General features: G+C 40.5%; 1 protein-coding gene across 1 annotated transcript; it reads right to left on the bottom strand.

Annotated features, from left to right (window-relative positions):
- Positions 1-2,268: 2,268 nt before the first annotated feature.
- Positions 2,269-15,975, bottom strand: LOC124477308 (myosin heavy chain, fast skeletal muscle-like). Its single transcript, XM_047035027.1, has 41 exons — positions 15,912-15,975; positions 15,538-15,578; positions 15,060-15,278; positions 14,591-14,734; positions 14,319-14,475; positions 14,180-14,207; positions 13,914-14,022; positions 13,251-13,343; positions 13,089-13,152; positions 12,886-12,984; positions 12,656-12,759; positions 12,441-12,579; positions 12,219-12,337; positions 11,906-12,055; positions 11,523-11,693; positions 11,094-11,397; positions 10,903-10,967; positions 10,684-10,771; positions 10,438-10,555; positions 10,231-10,354; positions 9,766-9,902; positions 9,334-9,589; positions 9,007-9,249; positions 8,741-8,917; positions 8,406-8,551; positions 7,914-8,004; positions 7,372-7,761; positions 6,721-6,847; positions 6,476-6,594; positions 6,167-6,363; positions 5,844-6,027; positions 5,463-5,628; positions 5,148-5,272; positions 4,738-5,046; positions 4,374-4,577; positions 4,153-4,278; positions 3,626-3,796; positions 3,393-3,497; positions 3,184-3,279; positions 2,507-2,638; positions 2,269-2,400 (listed from the first exon to the last, which is right to left on the bottom strand). The coding sequence occupies exons 3-41, from the start codon at positions 15,264-15,266 to the stop codon at positions 2,383-2,385; spliced, it is 5,802 nt and encodes a 1,933-aa protein (XP_046890983.1). The 5' UTR covers positions 15,267-15,278; positions 15,538-15,578; positions 15,912-15,975; the 3' UTR covers positions 2,269-2,382.
- Between the last annotated feature and the right edge of the window lie 4,059 nt (positions 15,976-20,034).

Here is a 20,034-nt window from a genome sequence, read left to right as displayed (position 1 = left end):
TCATATAAATGAGCCCAGCTGCTATTTGAGCAGTCTCAATATCAGTCATGTAGAAATAGATTGTAGGTTTACTTAAGTTTGTATCGTGGAGTTGAGGTCTTGTGGGGCAAAAAAGTAAGTTGAAGGTATTTTGGGGGGTATTTGTGTATTGTACTCTGCGCTGTGGGCTTGAGGCCTTCATCCCTCAAGGCTTTAATATGCAAGACAAAGAAGACAGAATGGTTGTTTTTACAGTTCCTTCACTTATTCACCACCATTTAGTCAAAGACAAGTAATACCAAAATGCTCTAGGGCACACACTCACCCACATACTGTTCACAATGCTGTGTCATAAATACAGTCTGTCAAGTAAGCTAAGTAAGTCTGTCAGGGAAGCCATCGTAGACTACTGGCTCCCAAATGCTTGAGGTGAGAGGCTCGTCAACAACTACTTCGGGCTACACTCCACGCTTCTCCAATCCCCCATCCCAGATCTGCTCCTTGCACCTCTACATCATGCCAGACAGACTTCCAATAAAAAAACTGACAGTGTTGATACCGTAGCACCATGTATCACTTGAATATTAGTAATTGGGCCTTGATTCCTATACAGATCCAGCATGTGCAAGGCTGGGGAGACGGAGAGCTCTGTGGGATCATGAGCCAGTCACCTCATATCAATAAAATGCACCTGTATTTTTAAGGATGATTTGGTCAGTTGTCAATTGGTTGGTACATTTTAGGGTAATTTGCAAGCAACCATATAGGTCAGAAATTATTACAAGGAATTAGCACTGAATAGTCATTCTACTCAGATACTGTGCTGTAGATCTTTTAGATGACACAAGTGTATGTGGTCAAATTAGTAGTGGCTGAAATATTCTTAGAGTTAGTTGTTTACCCTATGATTTTCTGATACTCTAAATTAGCTTCGGTTTATAAATAGCCTACCCTGACCGTGACCATAAATAGATATTAAGAAATAGAGAGAGCGAGAGAGAGATAGATATTCTATGCTTTAGTGGCATCACATGGTAACTCACCTGTACTGTAACAAGCATGCTTCTTCTCCAATCCTGGTCCTCGAGGGCCGCTGTCCTGCATGTTTTAGATGTTTCCCTACTCCAGCACACCTGTTTCAAATGAATGGAGTGTTATCAAGTTCTGCGGAAGCCGGGTAATGACCATCCATTTGAATCAGGTGTGCTGGAGCAGGGAAACATCTAAAACATGCTGGACAGCGGCCCTCGAGTACCAGGATTGGAGAACCCTAAATGAACAAACTCAAAAGTAAACTAGAGAGGGTACAATTTATGGGGAAAATGTAGGGTGTCCTTGCTTACGTCGGTTGCAGATGGGTCCGTCCCCTTAAGTTCTCATATTGCATAATACAATAAGAACCCCCTTTGAAACAAGGTGAACCCCCTTTGAAACAAGCTATTGTAACAATGTTGTAATTTCAGATGGAATCGCGATTCAAACAGTACCATCTGCAAACTGAAAATATGCCCCCCAAAACGTAAATCAGAGATTGACATTTATTTCATATATATTTTTTCTTTGTTGCAGTTACACAGCGACAAGACTTATAGACCCTAGTGTCAGCATACATAACAGATTTCACCAGAAACAAATTGGGCAAAAGGCTCCACTTTCTCAATTGACATTACTTTGTCAGAAAACGTCTCACATCATCATTAAATAAGAGTAACATGGGGACCAAAGAGTCAAGGATATGTATATTGTCGCATGAGGAGGCCATCAAGAAAAGGGTGTGGATAAGTTTTATATCCATCACCACATAGCGGCTAACGTTAGCTTTCTAGATACCCACTCACGGGTTGAATAGCCATAGTGGCTAACTGACAAGGTTAAATTCGGGCTAATTGTTTCATTAGAAATAAGGAAATGTGTAAGAGAATGTAAATTTTCTTACACGTCTGTTGAACTAAACCAGCAATGAGGCACAGTTTTAGTACATACCACAGGCACTGTACTAGGTAAAATAGCCTGGATTATTCTTCATCAATATGATGAATTATAATTATTTTGTCAGTATATTTTGCATCCCTTGCAGTCACTAAAGGACCCACTTTTTCGAACATATTTTACTGAAACAACATGGAAGAATTTATTTCAAAGGCTACACAGGCCATGTGTTTTCAAATTAAATTTGGATGCAGACATTTTTTATATGCTTTATTGACCTGTGTAAACTAATTTCTATGTACAAAATTGTGCAAACGAAGACAACATTTTCTACCTCCTACAACAAATTCACAAGCCATGACGTTTTGAAGATTGTTTCTTTTATTTTCAAAATCCCCTCATAATATCACTATGCAAACCATATTTTATGAAACATAGCAATGTTTAGGCACAGGGTCTTGTTCAGGTTGGTGTCTATTCCGCTTCTTTTGCCTAATTGTAAGAAAGAAAAAAACAGGGAATTATTGTATTGAATTGAAACACTGTAATGCATTTGTTTCTTGTCGGAACCATTGGTGTGACATCAGGAGATCTTTACCTTTCCAGAGTCACGACTCTTGGTTCTGAGCTTGTTGACCTGAGACTCAGCGATGTCGGCACGCTCCTCAGCCTCCTCCAGCTCATGCTGAACCTTCCTGAACTTGGACATGTGGGAGTTGGACTGCTCCTCCTGGGATAAATTCATTTAGAAAAGATTTCTTAAAATCTTTGTAAATGTGCTTGCTGCAGCAATCATTTAGCCCTAGTGCTGCCTTCGGGTCACATGACCCAAAGGTTCATAACAAACCATTGTTGTGTTTATCCAATTTTACATACAAAAACAAATAAAAAATAATATTTTTTAACATTTGCAATGTGGGGGTTCTGAGACAGCCCAACGGTTAAAAGAAAATGCTTCACTTGTTGGAAAAATTGAAGATGTAACACATTTATCTTGTATAAGAATGATTCTGTGTTCAGCATTCCTTGGGTGCAAAGAGAGGCCTACCCCCAAATCTGAACTCTGGGTAAACATACAAGACCCATATCTTGGGGTTAAGGACTAAGAAGAGGGGGGTTTGTTTGTGACAATGACTGATGGGTCAGAATGACCCGAAGATAACACAAGGGTTAGCCCCAAAAAATACCATTGGTAAAGCCACAGAGATATACACTGAAAGCTAGGAAAGCTTTATTTTGAATAAGCAAAAGGCACAAATAAGTTATTAGACTTACCGCCTCCTCAGCCTGTCTCTTGTAAGCCTTCACTTTAAGCTGCAGCTTATCCACCAGGTCCTGAAGTCTGGTTACATTCTTCTTATCCTCCTCAGTCTGACGCATAAAGGAAATCGTAATTTTTTGTAATTACACACACTGTAATGATTTTTCTAAACTATGCAGATTTTATAAATATGCTCCTGGTAGTAAGTGGGTTGTTATATTACCTGGTATGTCAGCTCCTTGACTCGGCGCTCATACTTGCGGACTCCCTTGATTGCATCTACACCTCTCCTCTGTTCAGCATCAAGCTCAGTCTCCAGCTCACGCACCTGGGTGGAGAATAGGAGCTCATGGTGAATCCATCACTCCCATGCTAAAAGGTCGTTATTAACAGAATTACAACGGGAAGAAATTGCTTCAAATATTAACAGGGATATTTTTACTTTTGCAAACTTACTCTGGACTCCAGTTTCTGGAGCTGCTTCTTGCCACCCTTCATGGCTAGGTTCTCTGCTTCATCCAGTCGGTGCTGCAGGTCCTTGACTGTCACTTCAAGATTCTTCTTCATCCTCTCAAGGTGAGAGCTGGTGTCCTGCTCCTTCTTCAACTCTTCTGCCATCATGGCTGCCTGCAACAAAAGAATACAGCTTTGTTGAACTGGGGAACTGTACATACACATAGTATATTGTACCAGGTTACAGAACGAAAAAAAAATCACCGTACAGAATTATATTATGTTGACCATATACTGGTGGAATGACCCAACAAACAAAGCCTTGTGAGAACTGAACTGCGTAAGAATCAGCACCATCTAACACGTTTCTGCATTCTACATGGCCACAAGGTGGAAGGTATGCTACCATAGGGGTAGGCTACTGTATGATGATATGGTGGTTCCATATTACTTTGATATGGCCTTAATGATGTAAGTAAAGTAGTGACTTCATAGTGACTGTACTGTGATACTTAGTTAGCCAGACTCACATCAGTGATGGCCTTCTTAGCCTTCTCCTCAGCATTTCTGGCCTCCTGGACAATGTCGTCCACCTCTCCCTGTACCTGAATCAGGTCAGACTCAAGCTTCTTCTTGGTGTTCAACAGGCTGGTGTTCTGGAAGAGAGTACAAATGGATATAGCAAAAACAAAACCTTTGCTGTGAATGTTTTATAACTATGTGTATATATGTTTGTGTGTGTTGTGCACACCTGGGAATGCAGCAGTCCCACTCTCTCGCTGGCGTCCACCAGCTCCTGCTCGGCCACTTTGCGGCCTCTCTCTGTCTGCTCCAGACCCACTCTCAGCTCTTCAATCTCAGCCACCATCAGACCATTTCTACGTTCCACCATGGCAGCCTGTTCCTTCATGTCGTCTGCGGCCCGGACGGCATCATCCAGGTGCAATTGGGCATCCTAGAAACGCCACCGAGTGTTAATAGGAATGACAAGATGCTGATGTGTACAGTATTTCTTAAATCGTCCTCTACTGCTTCAGCAGTACTGTTTGTACTGGAAGGTGTACTGTTCTTTGTAAGGATGATATTATGAATATTATGGTCAACATTCACAGTACCTTGAGCTGCCCCTGAACATTCCTCAGCTGCTTCTGGGACTCAGCAGCCTGGCGGTTAGAATGGCTCAGCTGGATCTCCATCTCATTCAGGTCTCCCTCCATCTTCTTCTTGATTCTCAGAGCATCATTCCTGCTGCGGACCTCAGAGTCCAGGGTGCTCTGCATGGAGTCCAGCACTCTCTGGCTGTTCCTCTTGATTTGCTCCATCTCCTCATCCTTTTCTGCCAGCTTTCTGTCCACCTCACCCTTGATCTGGTTCAGCTCCAGCTGCACACGCAGAATCTTGGACTCTTCATGTTCCAGTGTTCCCTAAATAAAGGAATGTTTTAGCAAATGGCATTCTTAATTGTGTTAATCCTTAGAATGTTTATCATTTCCACTTAATTCTGTAAATTGTGGAGAGTTTGTACCTCAGCCTCCTCCAGAGCCGTCTGGATCTCAGACTTCTCTGTCTCCACTGTCTTCCTGGCCTTCTCCAGCTCATGGATGCTCTTGCCAGTCTCTCCGATCTGCTCGGTCAGGTCAGAGATCTCCTCTGTGAAACAGAAGCTTGTTCAATTAACAAGCTTAGTCTACTGGATCCAACACAAGTTCAACAGGAAACTGTTTTCTCCCAGTTGATGGTTCTGTGAATCAACTAATCCACAGTATAATGAAATGGTGAAATAGGAAATAATGCTCTCTTTTGAAAAATACAAAAGCACCACACACTACATTTATCTCACGTTGCAAGTTCTTGTTTTCTCTCTTCAGAGTCTCAAGTTGGTCAAGAGCCTCCTCATAGGAGTTCTTCATCTTGAAGAGCTCTGTGCTGAGAGAACGAGCCTCCTTCTGAGCTCCCTCCAACTCAGCCTGGCCCTCTTCATACTTCTGCTTCCACTCTGCAAGAACCTAGGATGAAGCACACAGAAAAGTAGCCTTTACAATTACAGAAAAGTAGCCTTTACAATTTATGTCAACATGTAAACAATGCATTAGGTTCAAGGCACAAAAGCAGGGCATGAGCATGACAATATAGTTCTCAAGCCCCAATTGCAGATTTAGGTCCATCCATGTTCCACACTTACAATTATATCAAAACCTAAAACTGGCACAACATTTTTCACCTTGTCAAAGTTCCTCTGCTTCTTATCCAGGTTTGCAGCCAGGCCATTGGCTCTCTCAACATCAATCATAAGGTCCTCCACCTCCCCTTGCAGCCTCTGCTTGGTCTTCTCCAGAGAGGCACACTTGGAGTTGGTGGCCTCGATGGTCTCCTCAGCTTCCTGGAGACGCTGAGCCAGCTTCTTTCTGTTGACACAAAAAGTGTTGCAATGGTGTTCTATCCTGAGTGCAAACTTGGAGTGGTTGACAATAGGGGTACTATGAATTACTATCAACTTTCTATATTGTGAGCTTAAGGAAGACTATACATTTGTTTTGTACTTACTTGGCCTCTTCCAGCTCCTCTGTCCTCTGAATGGCATCAGTTTCATACTTGGTTCTCCACTGCGCCACCTCAGAGTTAGCCTTGGACATGCCACGTTGTAGCTCTGCCTTGGCCTCCTGTTCCTCTTCAAACTGCTCTCTCAGCAAGTCACAGTCGTGGCGGGCAGATTGGACACCATGGGCCAGAGCGTTCTTAGCCTAATTGGAGATGTGGGTGAAGGAGTACGGGACCAAAAAATTGTATTGGTAAGACCACTGTACTGTAAAACTGTCATAGTTGATCAACATAGGGCTTCTTTAGTTGTTTTACCTTGACCTCCTCCTCAACATGCCTCTTGAGTTCCTCAATCTGCTGGGTGTAGGCCTGCTTGCCTCTGGTCAACTGGGACACCAGGGCTTCCTTTTCCTCAAGCTGGCGACCAAACTCACCTATGGGGAATTAAGAAAGCTCTTCCTTAGGTCTGATTCTCTATTATACTTGTTTTGATTGTTTTCAATATACACCTTGTGGAACATATTTCTGCATGTAAGCCTTTGAACAAATATGTTCTGTACCGTTCTCAGTGAGGAGTCGGGCTCTCTGTCCACTGATATCATTAACCTGGCGAACATTCTCATCGTTTTTGGTCTTGATCTCACTGAGCTGGTCCTCAAGGGTACGGCACATCTTCTCCAGATTGCCCTGTGGAACAATCATCATGTTTCAATCACATAAATATTCTAGGGTTTTTTCTTTATACTGTTAAGTGTATAGGGTGACCAGATGTCCGGATTTCGTCCGGACAGTCCGGTTTTCCAGCCCTTTGTCTGGACCACAGTTGCGTGTCCTCCTTTTCACCTTTTTGTCCTCCTTTTTGACCCTTCCTGCCTAATGTCGCAATTTACCACTCACGTAGGCTTTCAGATGCCAAAAAGAACAACCTCCTTTAAGCCTACGTGGAGTTCAGAACTCCACTTTGCCACTAAGAGCAGCAAAGATCAATATTGTGCCTTTTTTAAGCTGATATATAGCTGCGTGAGTAATAGGGGGAAAGGGGCTTTAAAGCGGCATGCCTGCTCTAGGCAACGGCACAAGGATAATGCTAGGTGAACATAAAAAGTCTTTCCATAAACCTCTGTTACCCACTCTAAAACCCATCCTTTGCTTACGTGGGACAGTTTTACATATATTGTATCTTTCTGTTTAGGTTTATTTGTATCACTGACCTTAGCCTTAGCAACAGCCTCCATGTTAGAAGAAAGGTCATCAATCTCCATCTTGTATTCACTCTTCTCTTTCTCCAGCTTCTGTTTGACGCGCTGCAGGTTGTCGATCTGCTCTCCCAGCTCTGCCACACTGTCAGCCTGCTTCTTCCTCAGGGCTGAGGCTGTGGACTCATGCTGCAGGGTGGACTCCTCCAGGTCACGTCTCAGCTTCTGGAACTCAGCCTCTCGCTTCTTGTTCATCTCAATCTGAGCAGATGTGGCGCCTCCAGCCTCTTCCAGCCTCTCACTGATCTCCTCAAGTTCCCTGGACAGATCAGCCCTCTGCTTCTCCACCTTGGCCCTGGCCGCACGCTCAGCCTCAATCTCCTCTTCCAGCTCTTCAATACGAGCCTACAGTAGACAAAAACATTTAGCATCAAAGTCTCAAAATTCTGGCCAACATACGAGAGGAAAAGGACTAAATAGACAAGGTGGATTTTAAACACAAGCAATTCATCAAGGCAAAACGAGGAAATGTTACTTGTTTAGCAACTACAGCGCACCTGGAGCTCCTTGATCTTCTTCTGCAGCTGGGCACCCAAAGACTGCTCATCCTCAACCTTGCTGAGGAGCTGGCTGGTCTCAAAGTCCTTCCTTTAGTGCACACATTAATCCATGTCAGTTTTTGTTTTTGTGTTATTGAGTGGAAATTTAAATTGTAAAGCACATCCATAATTTTTCTGTTAAGTATTTCAAAACAAAAGCCTTGTTATCCCTAATGATAAAGATATTCAATTAAGTTAATAAATATATGTTATCTGATTAGTTTAATTATAAACAAAACTCTGTTTCATAGGTCTTTATTATTGCATTACTTCAAGGTGAGTAATATGAATAATCAATGTGAAATGCATGACCTGTAGATGGGGTTGAACATTGGACGTCGAAATTATTGTGTTGAAGAAATATGAGGTGGAAATTCAATGTAAGGATTGCTGGACTAAATGAAATCAATATGATGTCAAGAATGTCTCTAATGATTATACAATACTTACTTCTTAATCTTTTCATCGGACTGCTGCTTGTCGTTCTCCAGGTCCATTATGGACTCCTGGGCCAGTTTCAGGTCTCCCTCCAGCTTTCTCTTGCCTCTCTCCAGGTCCATACGGAGCTTCTTCTCTTGCTCCAGAGAACCTTCAAGCTAGAGGACAAAACACATTTCTCATAATTAAGCTTTAATGTTAACAGCTATGTATTCCTAACACGTTATATTAGTCAGTTGTCCTACTGAATCCCTAAAACGAATGTATTATATGAGATTAAATTAAATACCAATAGAGGCAAAGTTGGCTAAAACCCTAAATTGACACGAAAAGATAACTTTACTCACATCATCAACTTGCTGTTCCAGCTTGGTCTTGGCCTTGGTCAGAGTGTTGACTTTGTCCTCCTCGGCCTGCAGGTCATCCAGTGTCTGCTGGTGGGCCTCTTGCAGGGCTTTCTTCTCCTTGGTCAGCTTGGCAACACTCTCATCTTGAGATGCCATCTCCTCAGTCAGGTTTTTAACCTGCACAAGACAAAGTTGGTTAAAGTGAAAACTATTGTTTGGTGCTTTTGAACAAAAATACTGCTTGGATATTGGTGAGATGTTGATACCTTGTTCTCTGTGGCATGTTTCTCCTTCTCCACTTTGGCCAGGGTAAGCTCCAGATCATCAATGTCCTTCTTCAGCTCAGAGCACTCATCCTCCAGCTTCCTCTTCTTGGCTGTCAGCTCAGCATTGATTTCCTCTTCATCCTCCAGCCTTTCTGTTGTCTCTTTGAGTTTAGCCTCCAGCTGGATCTTGCTCTTGATCAGACCCTCACATCTCTCCTCAGCATCATTCAGACCTTCTGATTCCTGAGAATAACAGATGTAAATTAGACTTGAATGTGGTGTGTGTGTGTGTGTGTGTGTGTGTGTGTGTGTGTGTGGCTCACTCACAGATGCAACTTGGAGAGCCAAGTCATTCTTCTCCTGCATGAGGGACACCATTTTCTCCTCCAGCTCCTTCTTGCGAGCCTCAGCCTTGGTAAGAGCAACTTTACATTTTTCATAGTCCTCTTTCATGTTGGCCAGCTCCTTCTCTGTCTCAGCACTTTGCAGAAGAGGCTTGATCTTGTAGTAAACCTTCATCCATGGCCAGTGTTTCACATTCATGAATGAGCGGACATTGTACTGGATGGTGTAGATAGACTCTCTGATAATGAGAGATAGACAGAGTAATTCTTTAGCTCGATACAAATTATCCAATGTAATTGCATAATTTTCCCCTAAGCCATTCCTACATGTCAAGTCTAACATTCCATCAAGCCAAAGGTAGCAATCATTCCAAAATTACAAGTTTATATCATCCTGTTATCATCTCCATCTCACCTCCTCTCCATCATCTTGGTAAACTCTTTCCTCATCACGTATCCACGGGCAAGAGCCTGTGTCATGGTTACCAGAGTAGCAAGCTTCTCATCTCTCATCTCCTCAAGGACACCAAGCAGACCAGCTTTGAAGAACACCTGAGACACAGGTTTAAAACAAAACTTAAATAAATAACATAAACACTTCTAGTGTTAACGTATTGCAATCTTAAATAGAAAGCAAAGTGATGTATGATGTTAGGATCAAATAAATGCCAATGAAATGACTTGCTGAGGATTTATTATACAGTAAATTTCTCATATGTGGTCATATTCTGGTCTCTTATTATTAATATTGTTGGATTGCTCTTGAAAACTTTAAACTGCATTTTCAATGTTTACCAGGTAAATGAGATATCTAATAACCTATGTAGGTCAAAAACACAAGTTGCCAGTACCCCATCATCAATAGTGTATGTTATGTTACCTTGGTGTGTCCAAACTTGTACTCCTCATGGTTCACATCAATTGACCCAAGCAGCTTCTCAGAAGCCTTCTTGTTATCCATAAACTGGCCTTCAGGGATTACACCGGCATTCAATACTTTGTATCTGAATAGGGGGACATTTGTTTTATTAATTGCTATGTTGTTTTCTATCTACCATATCTTTGTTGCATTTGTGTATAACATTACCTCTGCTTGAAGTCAGCATAGAGGATTCTGCTAGGGAAGCCCTTTGTGCAAATCCTAATACCCTCCAGCACACCATTACACCTGAGCTGGTGGATAACCAGGAAGTTCTCCATGAGACCTGGATGAAACATTTAGGGTCAGCTATTTACTCTGCGGAACCTAATCGTAGAAATAATAATCAAATGAATGTACTCTATGTTTAAAGTAATAAAGTCTTAAAATAAATAATACGTAAATACGTTTTACCTGGAGTCTTTGACTCATTGGGGATCAGACAACGCACAAAATGAGGGTGGGTGCTCCTCAAGTTGGTCATCAGCTTGCCCAAGTTCTCCTGTAAGGTTGTTATAAACCATTGTTACTCTCAGATAATATTCATAATAAAGCTAAAATGCTCACTAATATTAAAGTACAATCCCAACATGAAACTATCACATATGATATATTTTTTAAAACCTCACTCACTCTGAATTGAGAGGACACAGTCTGCATGGAACCTCCCTTCTTCTTGCCTCCTTTCTTTGTGGTATCTGTTATAGGAGTGTCAGGAGGTAGACAGAATAATAAATGAACAATACTGTTATTTATGAACAAATCATGTTTACATGTTCAATGTATAAACCTGTGTGTTTGTAATCTAATTCAACCATACTAACCCTCAGGTGGAGCAGCAACATAGAGTGTGGCCAACAGTTTGGTTGAGGACTTTCCATACAGCTGAAGCACAGAGTCGTTCAGGGGGTCCTTGTTCTTGTCCAGCCAGCCAGTGATATTGTAGTCCACTGTACCAGCATAGTGGACCAGGGAGAAGTGGGCCTCGGCCTTGCCCTTTGCTGGTTTAGGCTTCTCAAATGCCTTAGTCTTTCCAAGATGTTGGTCATACAGCTTGTTCTTGAAGGAAGTGTCTGAAGCCTTGGGGAACATGCACTCCTCTTCAAGGATGGAGAAAATGCCCATTGGCTGTGTAAAAATATAAAATGATCAGTCAAATATATTGTGTATAAGATGAGTGAGCCGAAAAATGTATAAATAACCTTGTATCCTTGGCAGATATGAAACATCCACAGTTTTAACAGACACCTCACCTTCTCAATAAGCTCAATGCAGGCAGCCAAGTCCATGCCAAAGTCAATGAAAGCCCAGACAATGCCCTCCTTCTTGTACTCCTCTTGCTCCAGGACGAACATGGTGTGGTTGAAGAACTGTTGCAGTTTCTCATTTGTGAAGTTGATGCACAGCTGCTCCATGCTGTTGTACTGTAGATTTGCAAAGTTTGGTATAACTTTATTGAGCGATCCCACCATACCATATACATTTTTTACTTTATCTGCACTTTTGTTCCTCTAAATCAAATCATTAAAATAGGGTGGATACTATCTGTATAGTTTAATGACACAAAAGAAACCCCTTTTGAATGTATTTCTAATAATTGTTCAAATATTGCCATAATGACCAATCTCAAACTCACGTCAAAGATCTCAAAACCAGCAATGTCAAGCACACCAATGTAGTAGTTCCTTGGCTGCTTGGTGTCCAACATCTGGTTGATGCGGATGACCATCCACAAGAACATCCTCTCATAGATGGACTTGGCCAGAGCGCTCACTGAATTGTTCACCTGTGTTATAATGTTGGTTCCACTTAAACATTGATTTCATTTTTTGAATAGTTTTTTACCCATAATAATTTAAAACACAATGCTAAAATGAATATTACAATCAAGCTTTATTTCTTAACAGCTTTTCTTAACAAAAATTGCTCTGATGCTTCATAAGCCTTACCTGAGGCACTGTCTGACCCTTGGTCACATACTCATTGCCGACCTTCACTCTGGGGTAGCACAGGGCTTTCAGCATTTCAGCTGAGTTCAGACCCAGAAGGTAGGCAATTTTATCAGCCACTGGGAAGAGAAAGGAGCAATGTGCATCAGAGTGCAATGTTTATCACAGGAATATAGTTAAATGAATGCTCTTTAGAACATCAAAACAAACAATTTGGCTTACCCTCTGTGCCATCTGGCTCAGCCTGCTCCTCACGCTGCTTCTGCTTGAAGTGCATGTTGCCGTGGTGCATGACAGCACCGGTAAACTTGTAGATACCCATCTTCTCTTCACCGGTGAAGCCCAAGATGTCGATAGCATCCTGGAGTGGGAAAGAAAGTTTGCATTAAACCACCAATACATTATGATTTTCAAGTTCAACCCTTTTAGTGACTTACATCTGTGGCATCAAGCTCGACTGTGTCATCAATACTGGCCACAGTGATCTGACCCTGGCTGATCATGGGGTAGTCATAGGGGTTGGTGGTGATAAGCGACATTTCTGTGGAGACAAAACTAAAATGATTACCTCCCAAGGCATGTGTACTTTTTTGTAAAAGGTTGAACCCTCAATGAGTGGACAAAGGAGTAAATGCCATTCAGAACATATTTCCCTGCAGTGCCTCACCAACAAGCTCAGGTTTGTGGTTGGTCATCATCTGGTAGAAGATGTGGTAGCCTCTCTCATCAGGCAGCTGGAAACTTACTCTGGACTTCTCCAGCAGGTCTGTGAGAGACATGGTTGAAAGGATAGAGAAAAATGAGAACAATTTGAATGGACACCAACATTTATTTAAAAGATCAACTGGGAAATGATCCAAACCTACTTACAGGTCTCAATGTCAGCACTTGCCAGTTTTCCATTCATGTGGAAGTGAATCCTAATGAATTTACCCTGAAAAAAGGGCATGGAGAGGGCTTTTTCAACGTATCCTATTGATTTCTAAGTTAGTGGAAAATGTTAAAAAATATATATTTTCCCTCCAAACTTACAAAGCGAGATGAGTTGTCATTCCTCACTGTCTTGGCATTACCGTAGGACTCCAGTAGAGGGTTAGCCGCAATGATCTGATCCTCAAGTGAACCCTGAAGGGAGACAAACCAGTTGGTCATTTAGACTGATCACCAATATTCCAAAATACTTTGTCTTTAATCATTCACTCCTGGAACGCTTCCCCTGGACTAGGTATAACCCTGTTTCTATATTATCTTTGAACACCTTTAGGTTAATATGTTTGGTCAGAAATAACACAGTACTCCCCCACTTAAAGAATGTCATAAATCCTTAACCTCTTAAGTTACTATATAAGTAACATACTAACAGTCTTATTAACGATATGCTGTATGTAAAACTACGACAGGACTGCTGTCAAGAATGACAACATATTATGAAGATATAAACTATATTTTAAGTACCTTATACGAAGGGAGTGTGTTTGTTTTCAAATGTGGGAGGACATATTTCTTAAATAACTGATGATGCAGCCAGTGACTATAATTTTTAAATAAAAAATTGGAAGATATATTTACAGTTTTCATGTAATATGAAACATACGCCCTTAAACTTTACCATGGAAAAACTTTTGGGGGGGCTGAAAACAATGGTGGGTCAACAATTGATGGCATGCACTTTGTATGGTGTATATAAGGTCATACCTGCATTTTGCCGGGTATTACTTCCTTCTTCCCACCAGAAACAGCAATTGTGGCAAAGTACTGGATGACACGTTTGGTGTTTACAGTCTTTCCAGCACCGGATTCTCCACTAGTTTATTAGATTATAAAAATATAATTTTGTGAGCATGAACTAAAATAAGTATTGTCTTAAGTCATTAATCACGTCAATTTTAATATTAATATTCATATAAGTATACATATAGTATATACATAAAATATACACTCAGTTAAAGTCTTAAACTTACGTGATTAGGACTGACTGGTTCTCCTTATCTGAAAGTAAATTGACAAAAAAAAAATTGTCAGAAGTGATACGAGAAGCAACTAAGAATACATCCGTCCATCTATTAATAAATCCAGCCATCCATCAGTGAACGTCCATACCAGTCAACATGAACTGATAGGCGTTGTCAGAGACGGAGAAGATGTGGGGTGGAGCCTCCATACGCTTCTTCCCTCTGTAGGCGTTGACCACTTCCATGTCATATACAGGGAGCCACTTGTAGGGGTTCACCGTGGCACAGAAGAGCCCAGAGTAGGTCTGCATATGAGCAGAGAGTAAAGGGAAATATTGCTATTAGAGTTCAAGTATACATTTCTGAGGGTGTCATTTGCTTCCTTAAGGTGACTCATGTGTATATGTGTAGTTTTCTTACGTAGATCATCCATGCGGCATAACGCTCTTTGAGGTTATACAGGACAGTAGCTTCACTGAGGTAGGTCATCATGGCCATGTCCTCAATCTTATCATATTTAGGAGGGTTCATTTGCAAGACGTCCTCTTCTTTGAAGCTTTTAACCTGAAAGATTGTCAATGACATTAACATTTAGTCATTTAGCAGACGCTCTTATCCAGCGCGACTTACAGTAAGTACCGGGACATTCCCTTGAGGCAAGAAGGGTGAAGTGCCTTGCCCAATCTGACCCCCTACATGTGTGCATGAAGCCTACCCTAATTTAATAATGTATACATTTTTTCTATTTTTTCATAATTTCTATCATTTTTCAGTTTTGTACGTTTTTAAACAGTTTAAATGTGTCAGTAACTGTGGCTGCAAAATATAGATGTACAGAAACTGATGTCCACCAATCAGTTTTTTCATTCCGTGCTAAGTATGCTCTTACCTCCTCAGTGATAAGGACTTTCACATCACACTTCCCGCCATCTCTCTTAACAACCAGACCCTTGAGGTACAACTCCTTGACATCGGGTACATAGCAGGCATTCTTAGAATCAAATGGTGCCGCCTGGGCCTCAAGCCTCTCCCTCTCAGGTTTACGAAGGTAAACGGCAGCCTTGCCATATATGGCCATCTCCGCGTCCGTACTCATGGTGCCGACTCACTGGGGAAAAAATGTATCACTGTTACAAAATCTATTCCGTCTTTTGATTTAAATTATGTTCCTTTTGTCATTAATTCATATCCTGTGGGCCTGAAAGTATAAATGATGAATGCATTTACTGTATATTACTGTAAAGTAAGAAGGCCTCATAAGCCTACAAAAGGTGTAGAATAAATCACAAAATATCGTATTAGATATACTGATCGTGCTTTGGCTTTGAACAGTATTCACTCGTATGTAGCATCAAACTATGTCTCACCTGTTTTTCCCCTTCCAGATGAAATGGACTCTTAGTTGGTGCTGTAAAATATGTTCGTTTTGAGTTTTTTTGAGTAATTTCTCCAGAAATAACACAATCAGAACAACATATACAATATTTACATGTCATTGCTATACCTTCCATCACATTTTAGTGTTATATAGTAGGGATGCACACAAGAAAATGATAATGGTCAATACCGCAAGCCAATATTCATATAAAAAATTGGCCGATGCCGTTTCTTTTTCTCCAAATTTTTGTTGGATATGGGCAAGGCAAACCTACTTACCACATAATAAGCACAAAAAAAGTTATGAGTTTTATCTATGTGCCTGATCTCAATAAAAAGGATGTGAAAATAACAAGTATCTTACCCCACAGGTGGAAGTTGTCTGTCCATGGATGCTGCTCTGTGGGACTCCTTATATCTAGTGGAGAGTGATTAGCAAGCAGAAGCTAATTGTGGACTACTCTCCTAAAGGAAATGGATTAGAGACAAAGAGTCTACAGTTTGACTTTCACCCAGTCCCTCGCTTTCCCCTTTTCTCTCTATGTCTATTTTGTATAATACAGGACATTTCTGACTATATTACACATTATGTTCCGTTTTCTTAGAGTTTAAAATGTATTTTTTATGGGTTGATTCATATACGTTATACAATAATGTATACAAAGGCTTTGTATTTATTTTAGGTACAGTAAACCTTAAAGGTTTTAATGAGTACAGTACTAAATCCAGCGGTATCCTCTGCGATCCATATTAATAATTTAAAATAAAAGTTTTATAGCATGCAGTTTGCTCACCTTTTGACCAATTTGCTTAATTTGTGTGAAAATGGAAATCCTGTTTCATTCTATATCATTGAAATAATTTTGAATAGGTTCTCCAGAAAATACTGAAAATGAAAAAAGTTGTTTTTATTTGAAAGACAACATTGAGTGTATTATTTTAAATCCAACGTGAAGAGTATAGAGATAAAATATCTAGTTACCCACATACATGAGTAAACTGTACAGATTTTATAATAATGACTTTGAAATGTGTCCAGTCTGTTTTTTTTGTGTCCTAATCTTATTAGGTCCATTGAAATCTAAGACCTATTTCTTTTGGATAATAAATTATCGAATGACATGATCTACTGATTTAGCAAACCATAGACATTTACAGTAGGCTTACTATAAATACAGTTATAAGGAGACAACATGTAAATATGTCACACCTTTATTCTAGGTTTCTCTGGTTGGAAATGAATGAACTTCCTCCCAAAGCTTTGATGACATTAACTGAGGCTGAGACCAACCATCTGTGCTGCATGTCTGGTTTGATTACAACTAGCACATATTTTACATGAAAATGTGGTTGTAAAACTTGTCAAATGATTACAACAACTTAACAAAATGTTATTCAAAGAAAGGCTAACCAACTCAAAATATATTATTGCAGTGGGGTGATTAATTGAGCAGTTTTGCATGATTCTTGCATGACCATTGTCCAAAGGTATGTGAAAGATCTTATTTTAAACCCCAGTAAACGTAAAGCAACACATAAGCAATTACTTTGGTAGCTCAAGTAGCGCTGGTAGCTTGGACCAATAAACATGTCATATCACCTAAGTTTAAGTCCAATTTGGGATTTGAGGTGTCAAATGCAATGTCCGGCCAATAAATGGCTTTGATATGCCTCCTATGAAAGGCCAGAGAAGGTTTTGGCTTGGCAGACCTCCAGGGCTATTTATCTGACTGACCACTTGCCAGCATGGTATCAATGTCCCATGTTGGGATTTGTTGCTGTGGAACAGACGTATATGGTCACATTGCTTTATTGCCCACCACCTTGACATCACCATGTTGGAAAACAGCTTGACAGGACAAGAAGAAATATAGTCATTCAGCAGTGCCACATGAGACATATCATGTCGGAGATGCCTTATATGCTTGTCAAAGTCAATAATAACCTTGACCTCTGAAGAGAGATGTTTTCAGTTGATGGTAAGAATAATAGGAATAAGAGAAACATTAATATGTTCATATAAATTCATATATTAATAGGTCTTTGGGACTACCACTAACTGAAGCAACAGTTGTGGGAAAGTTGTGTTGCATTCATTTTCATAGACCCCCTATCCTTCAAATGATATAACTACAGTGCACATACACACACACACAAACAGACATAGACACAATCCCACACATCCACAAACTCATACATGATGAGCCATAAATAATTTGTCAGGGGAATCTCTATCAGCAAACTGACTCCCAGACAGTTTAGGTTAAGAGGTTATTCAACAGTTTGTTCAAGCTGGCTGAACTCCAGGCTCCTCAAATACAGTTTTGTGTTCCAGGCGCCTCTACAGTATCTCAGTTATGACAGTTAAATAAAACTACATAATACTGTAGTAACTCCAAACACGTACAGTGAGCTGCAGATGAGAATTAGTATGAGATAATCACATGGTCATGGTCGTCCCCTTTAAACTATATGATTTGAATCATGTGTCTCTTTTGTGCAAGACTGGTGGAGCAGTGTAGTAGGGTGTTACCTCAGGGGTGGACCCTTCTTGTGCTGAGTCATTTATGATATTGTGTGGTATGGGTGAGCGGTGATTTCTTTATATGGAAGGTGTGTATTACCTGTCAGGGTTGTGACCCTTTGTTGGCCACCAGAGGCCCTCGCTGTGTTTTCTTGTTTTTGGTTCTGTTAATCTGTTCTCATTATGACATATTGTTTTCACCTGTGCCTTGTTTGTTCTGTGCTTTTTAAGTGGCTTGGATTTTTAGTTCTGAGCTTAGTTTTTCTTTCACCTGCCACAGAGTTATGCTTTTTTGACAATCTGCTTTTTGTATGTTATTTTCTGCTTCCAATAAAAGGAGTAAAGACGCATATTTTGGAGTCTGCTTTTGGGTCCACACTTGCATTCCTGACAATTTCCTGTCCGATACTTTCGCTTGTCATTGCAGAAATTACAGGGGATAAAAAAAGGGGGAGAGGGGGTATGTCTTACTCCATTTGTTGTGAGATGATGTGCCTTGTCTCGCTGAGGGTGTATCTAATAAAATTCGACATACAAATATGTTTCGTGTAACCTCAGTCTGTGTACAATGTTGCGGTTTCTTCCTCCCCAAACAAATCCACAACGCCAATGTTGTGTTGTCAACGTGATTTATTTTCAAATAAGCCTCAAAATATCACAATGAAAATCATATTTTATGAAACATATCACTGTCTTGGGAGCGGTTGTTGTCAGGTCTATTCGACTTCTTTAATGTAGCTGGAAAAAATATATAATTCAAAGTTTGCAATAGAACATTCTGTACATTTGGTGTGTCCGTTTTTGTCACTTTAAATTCTACACTTTCAACTGTGTTGTGCTATGAAGCAATGTTTACAAGACTACCATAGGCCATAGATCAGGAGTAAAATGTGTACTAAAGGTTGGTACAGCTGTGGAGATGTTTTTGTTAGCTAGTGTGTCTCGCGTAGGCAACAGCGTTGCAGTGAGCTACACTCGTTTGAAACCACAGGTAATGATAATTTCACCAACAAATTGTTTACTTGTATTCTAATGTCATAATAAATCCTACAACGAAAATGTATTTGTGAGGAATGTTTATTTTAACGATTGCAAACAGATGCATCGTAGGCCGCTGTAGTATGTGTTGCCCGGGCAAACAGAGGCTAATGTCATGATGCTAATGCCTCAGAGAAATAGTAGACTAGCCTACTGTTTCCGAAAGTATATGTACTTCCTTATATCAGCTTATATTGTACATTACACTTCACAATTGTGTTTCATATCTCAAAGTGAAATTTGTAAATAGTTATTACCCTGGCCTCTTTGCTTGTGGCGTTTCTGCAGCTGCCTTGCAGTAAAGCTATAGTTAGCCTAGCTATCTCCCAGAAGGTAACGAGCTACTTAACTTATGTTCTGCTAGGTAGTCACACATGTTTTCGTGACGCTAGTGAGACGTATAACGTCACGTCAGTGACCGTGGCTAGCAGGTCAGCCACCTTTAGCTTAACTTTTCACCTCAAAAACTTAAATTAAACTTAAACCATGCAACCGAAGAAAAAAAAATACAAGCAACTCAATCGCTACCAAGACAAAACCTTTGACACCGACGTTTTCTATGTAGTCCAAATATTGACGGATGCTTAGGGGGGCAAAAATAAAAAGAAGATATATGTAAGAGAACAAAGGTTGTGCCCTTGCCGAAGGCATTGCCGAAGGCAAGCACACGCACAACCAATTAATGTATGACTCACCGCCTCCTCAGCATGTCTATTGTAAGCCTTTACTTTAAGCTGCAGCTTATCCATTGGGTCCAGAAGTCTGGTTACATTCTGTTTCACATTTATGAATGAGCCGACATTGTACTGGATGGTGTTGACAGACTCTCTGATAAAAGAGTTTATTACGGGGGTGGGGGTGGTGGACCCAAGTGCACAACACAGACTAATAAAATGATGAGGTATGGTCCAGAACGGTTTTAATG

Source organism: Hypomesus transpacificus, chromosome 14 (genome assembly GCF_021917145.1).
Source record: "Hypomesus transpacificus isolate Combined female chromosome 14, fHypTra1, whole genome shotgun sequence".
Classification (NCBI taxonomy): domain Eukaryota; kingdom Metazoa; phylum Chordata; class Actinopteri; order Osmeriformes; family Osmeridae; genus Hypomesus; species Hypomesus transpacificus.
The sequence above is the reverse complement of the archived record's forward strand: the minus strand, read 5'-3'. Positions and strand labels throughout refer to the sequence as shown.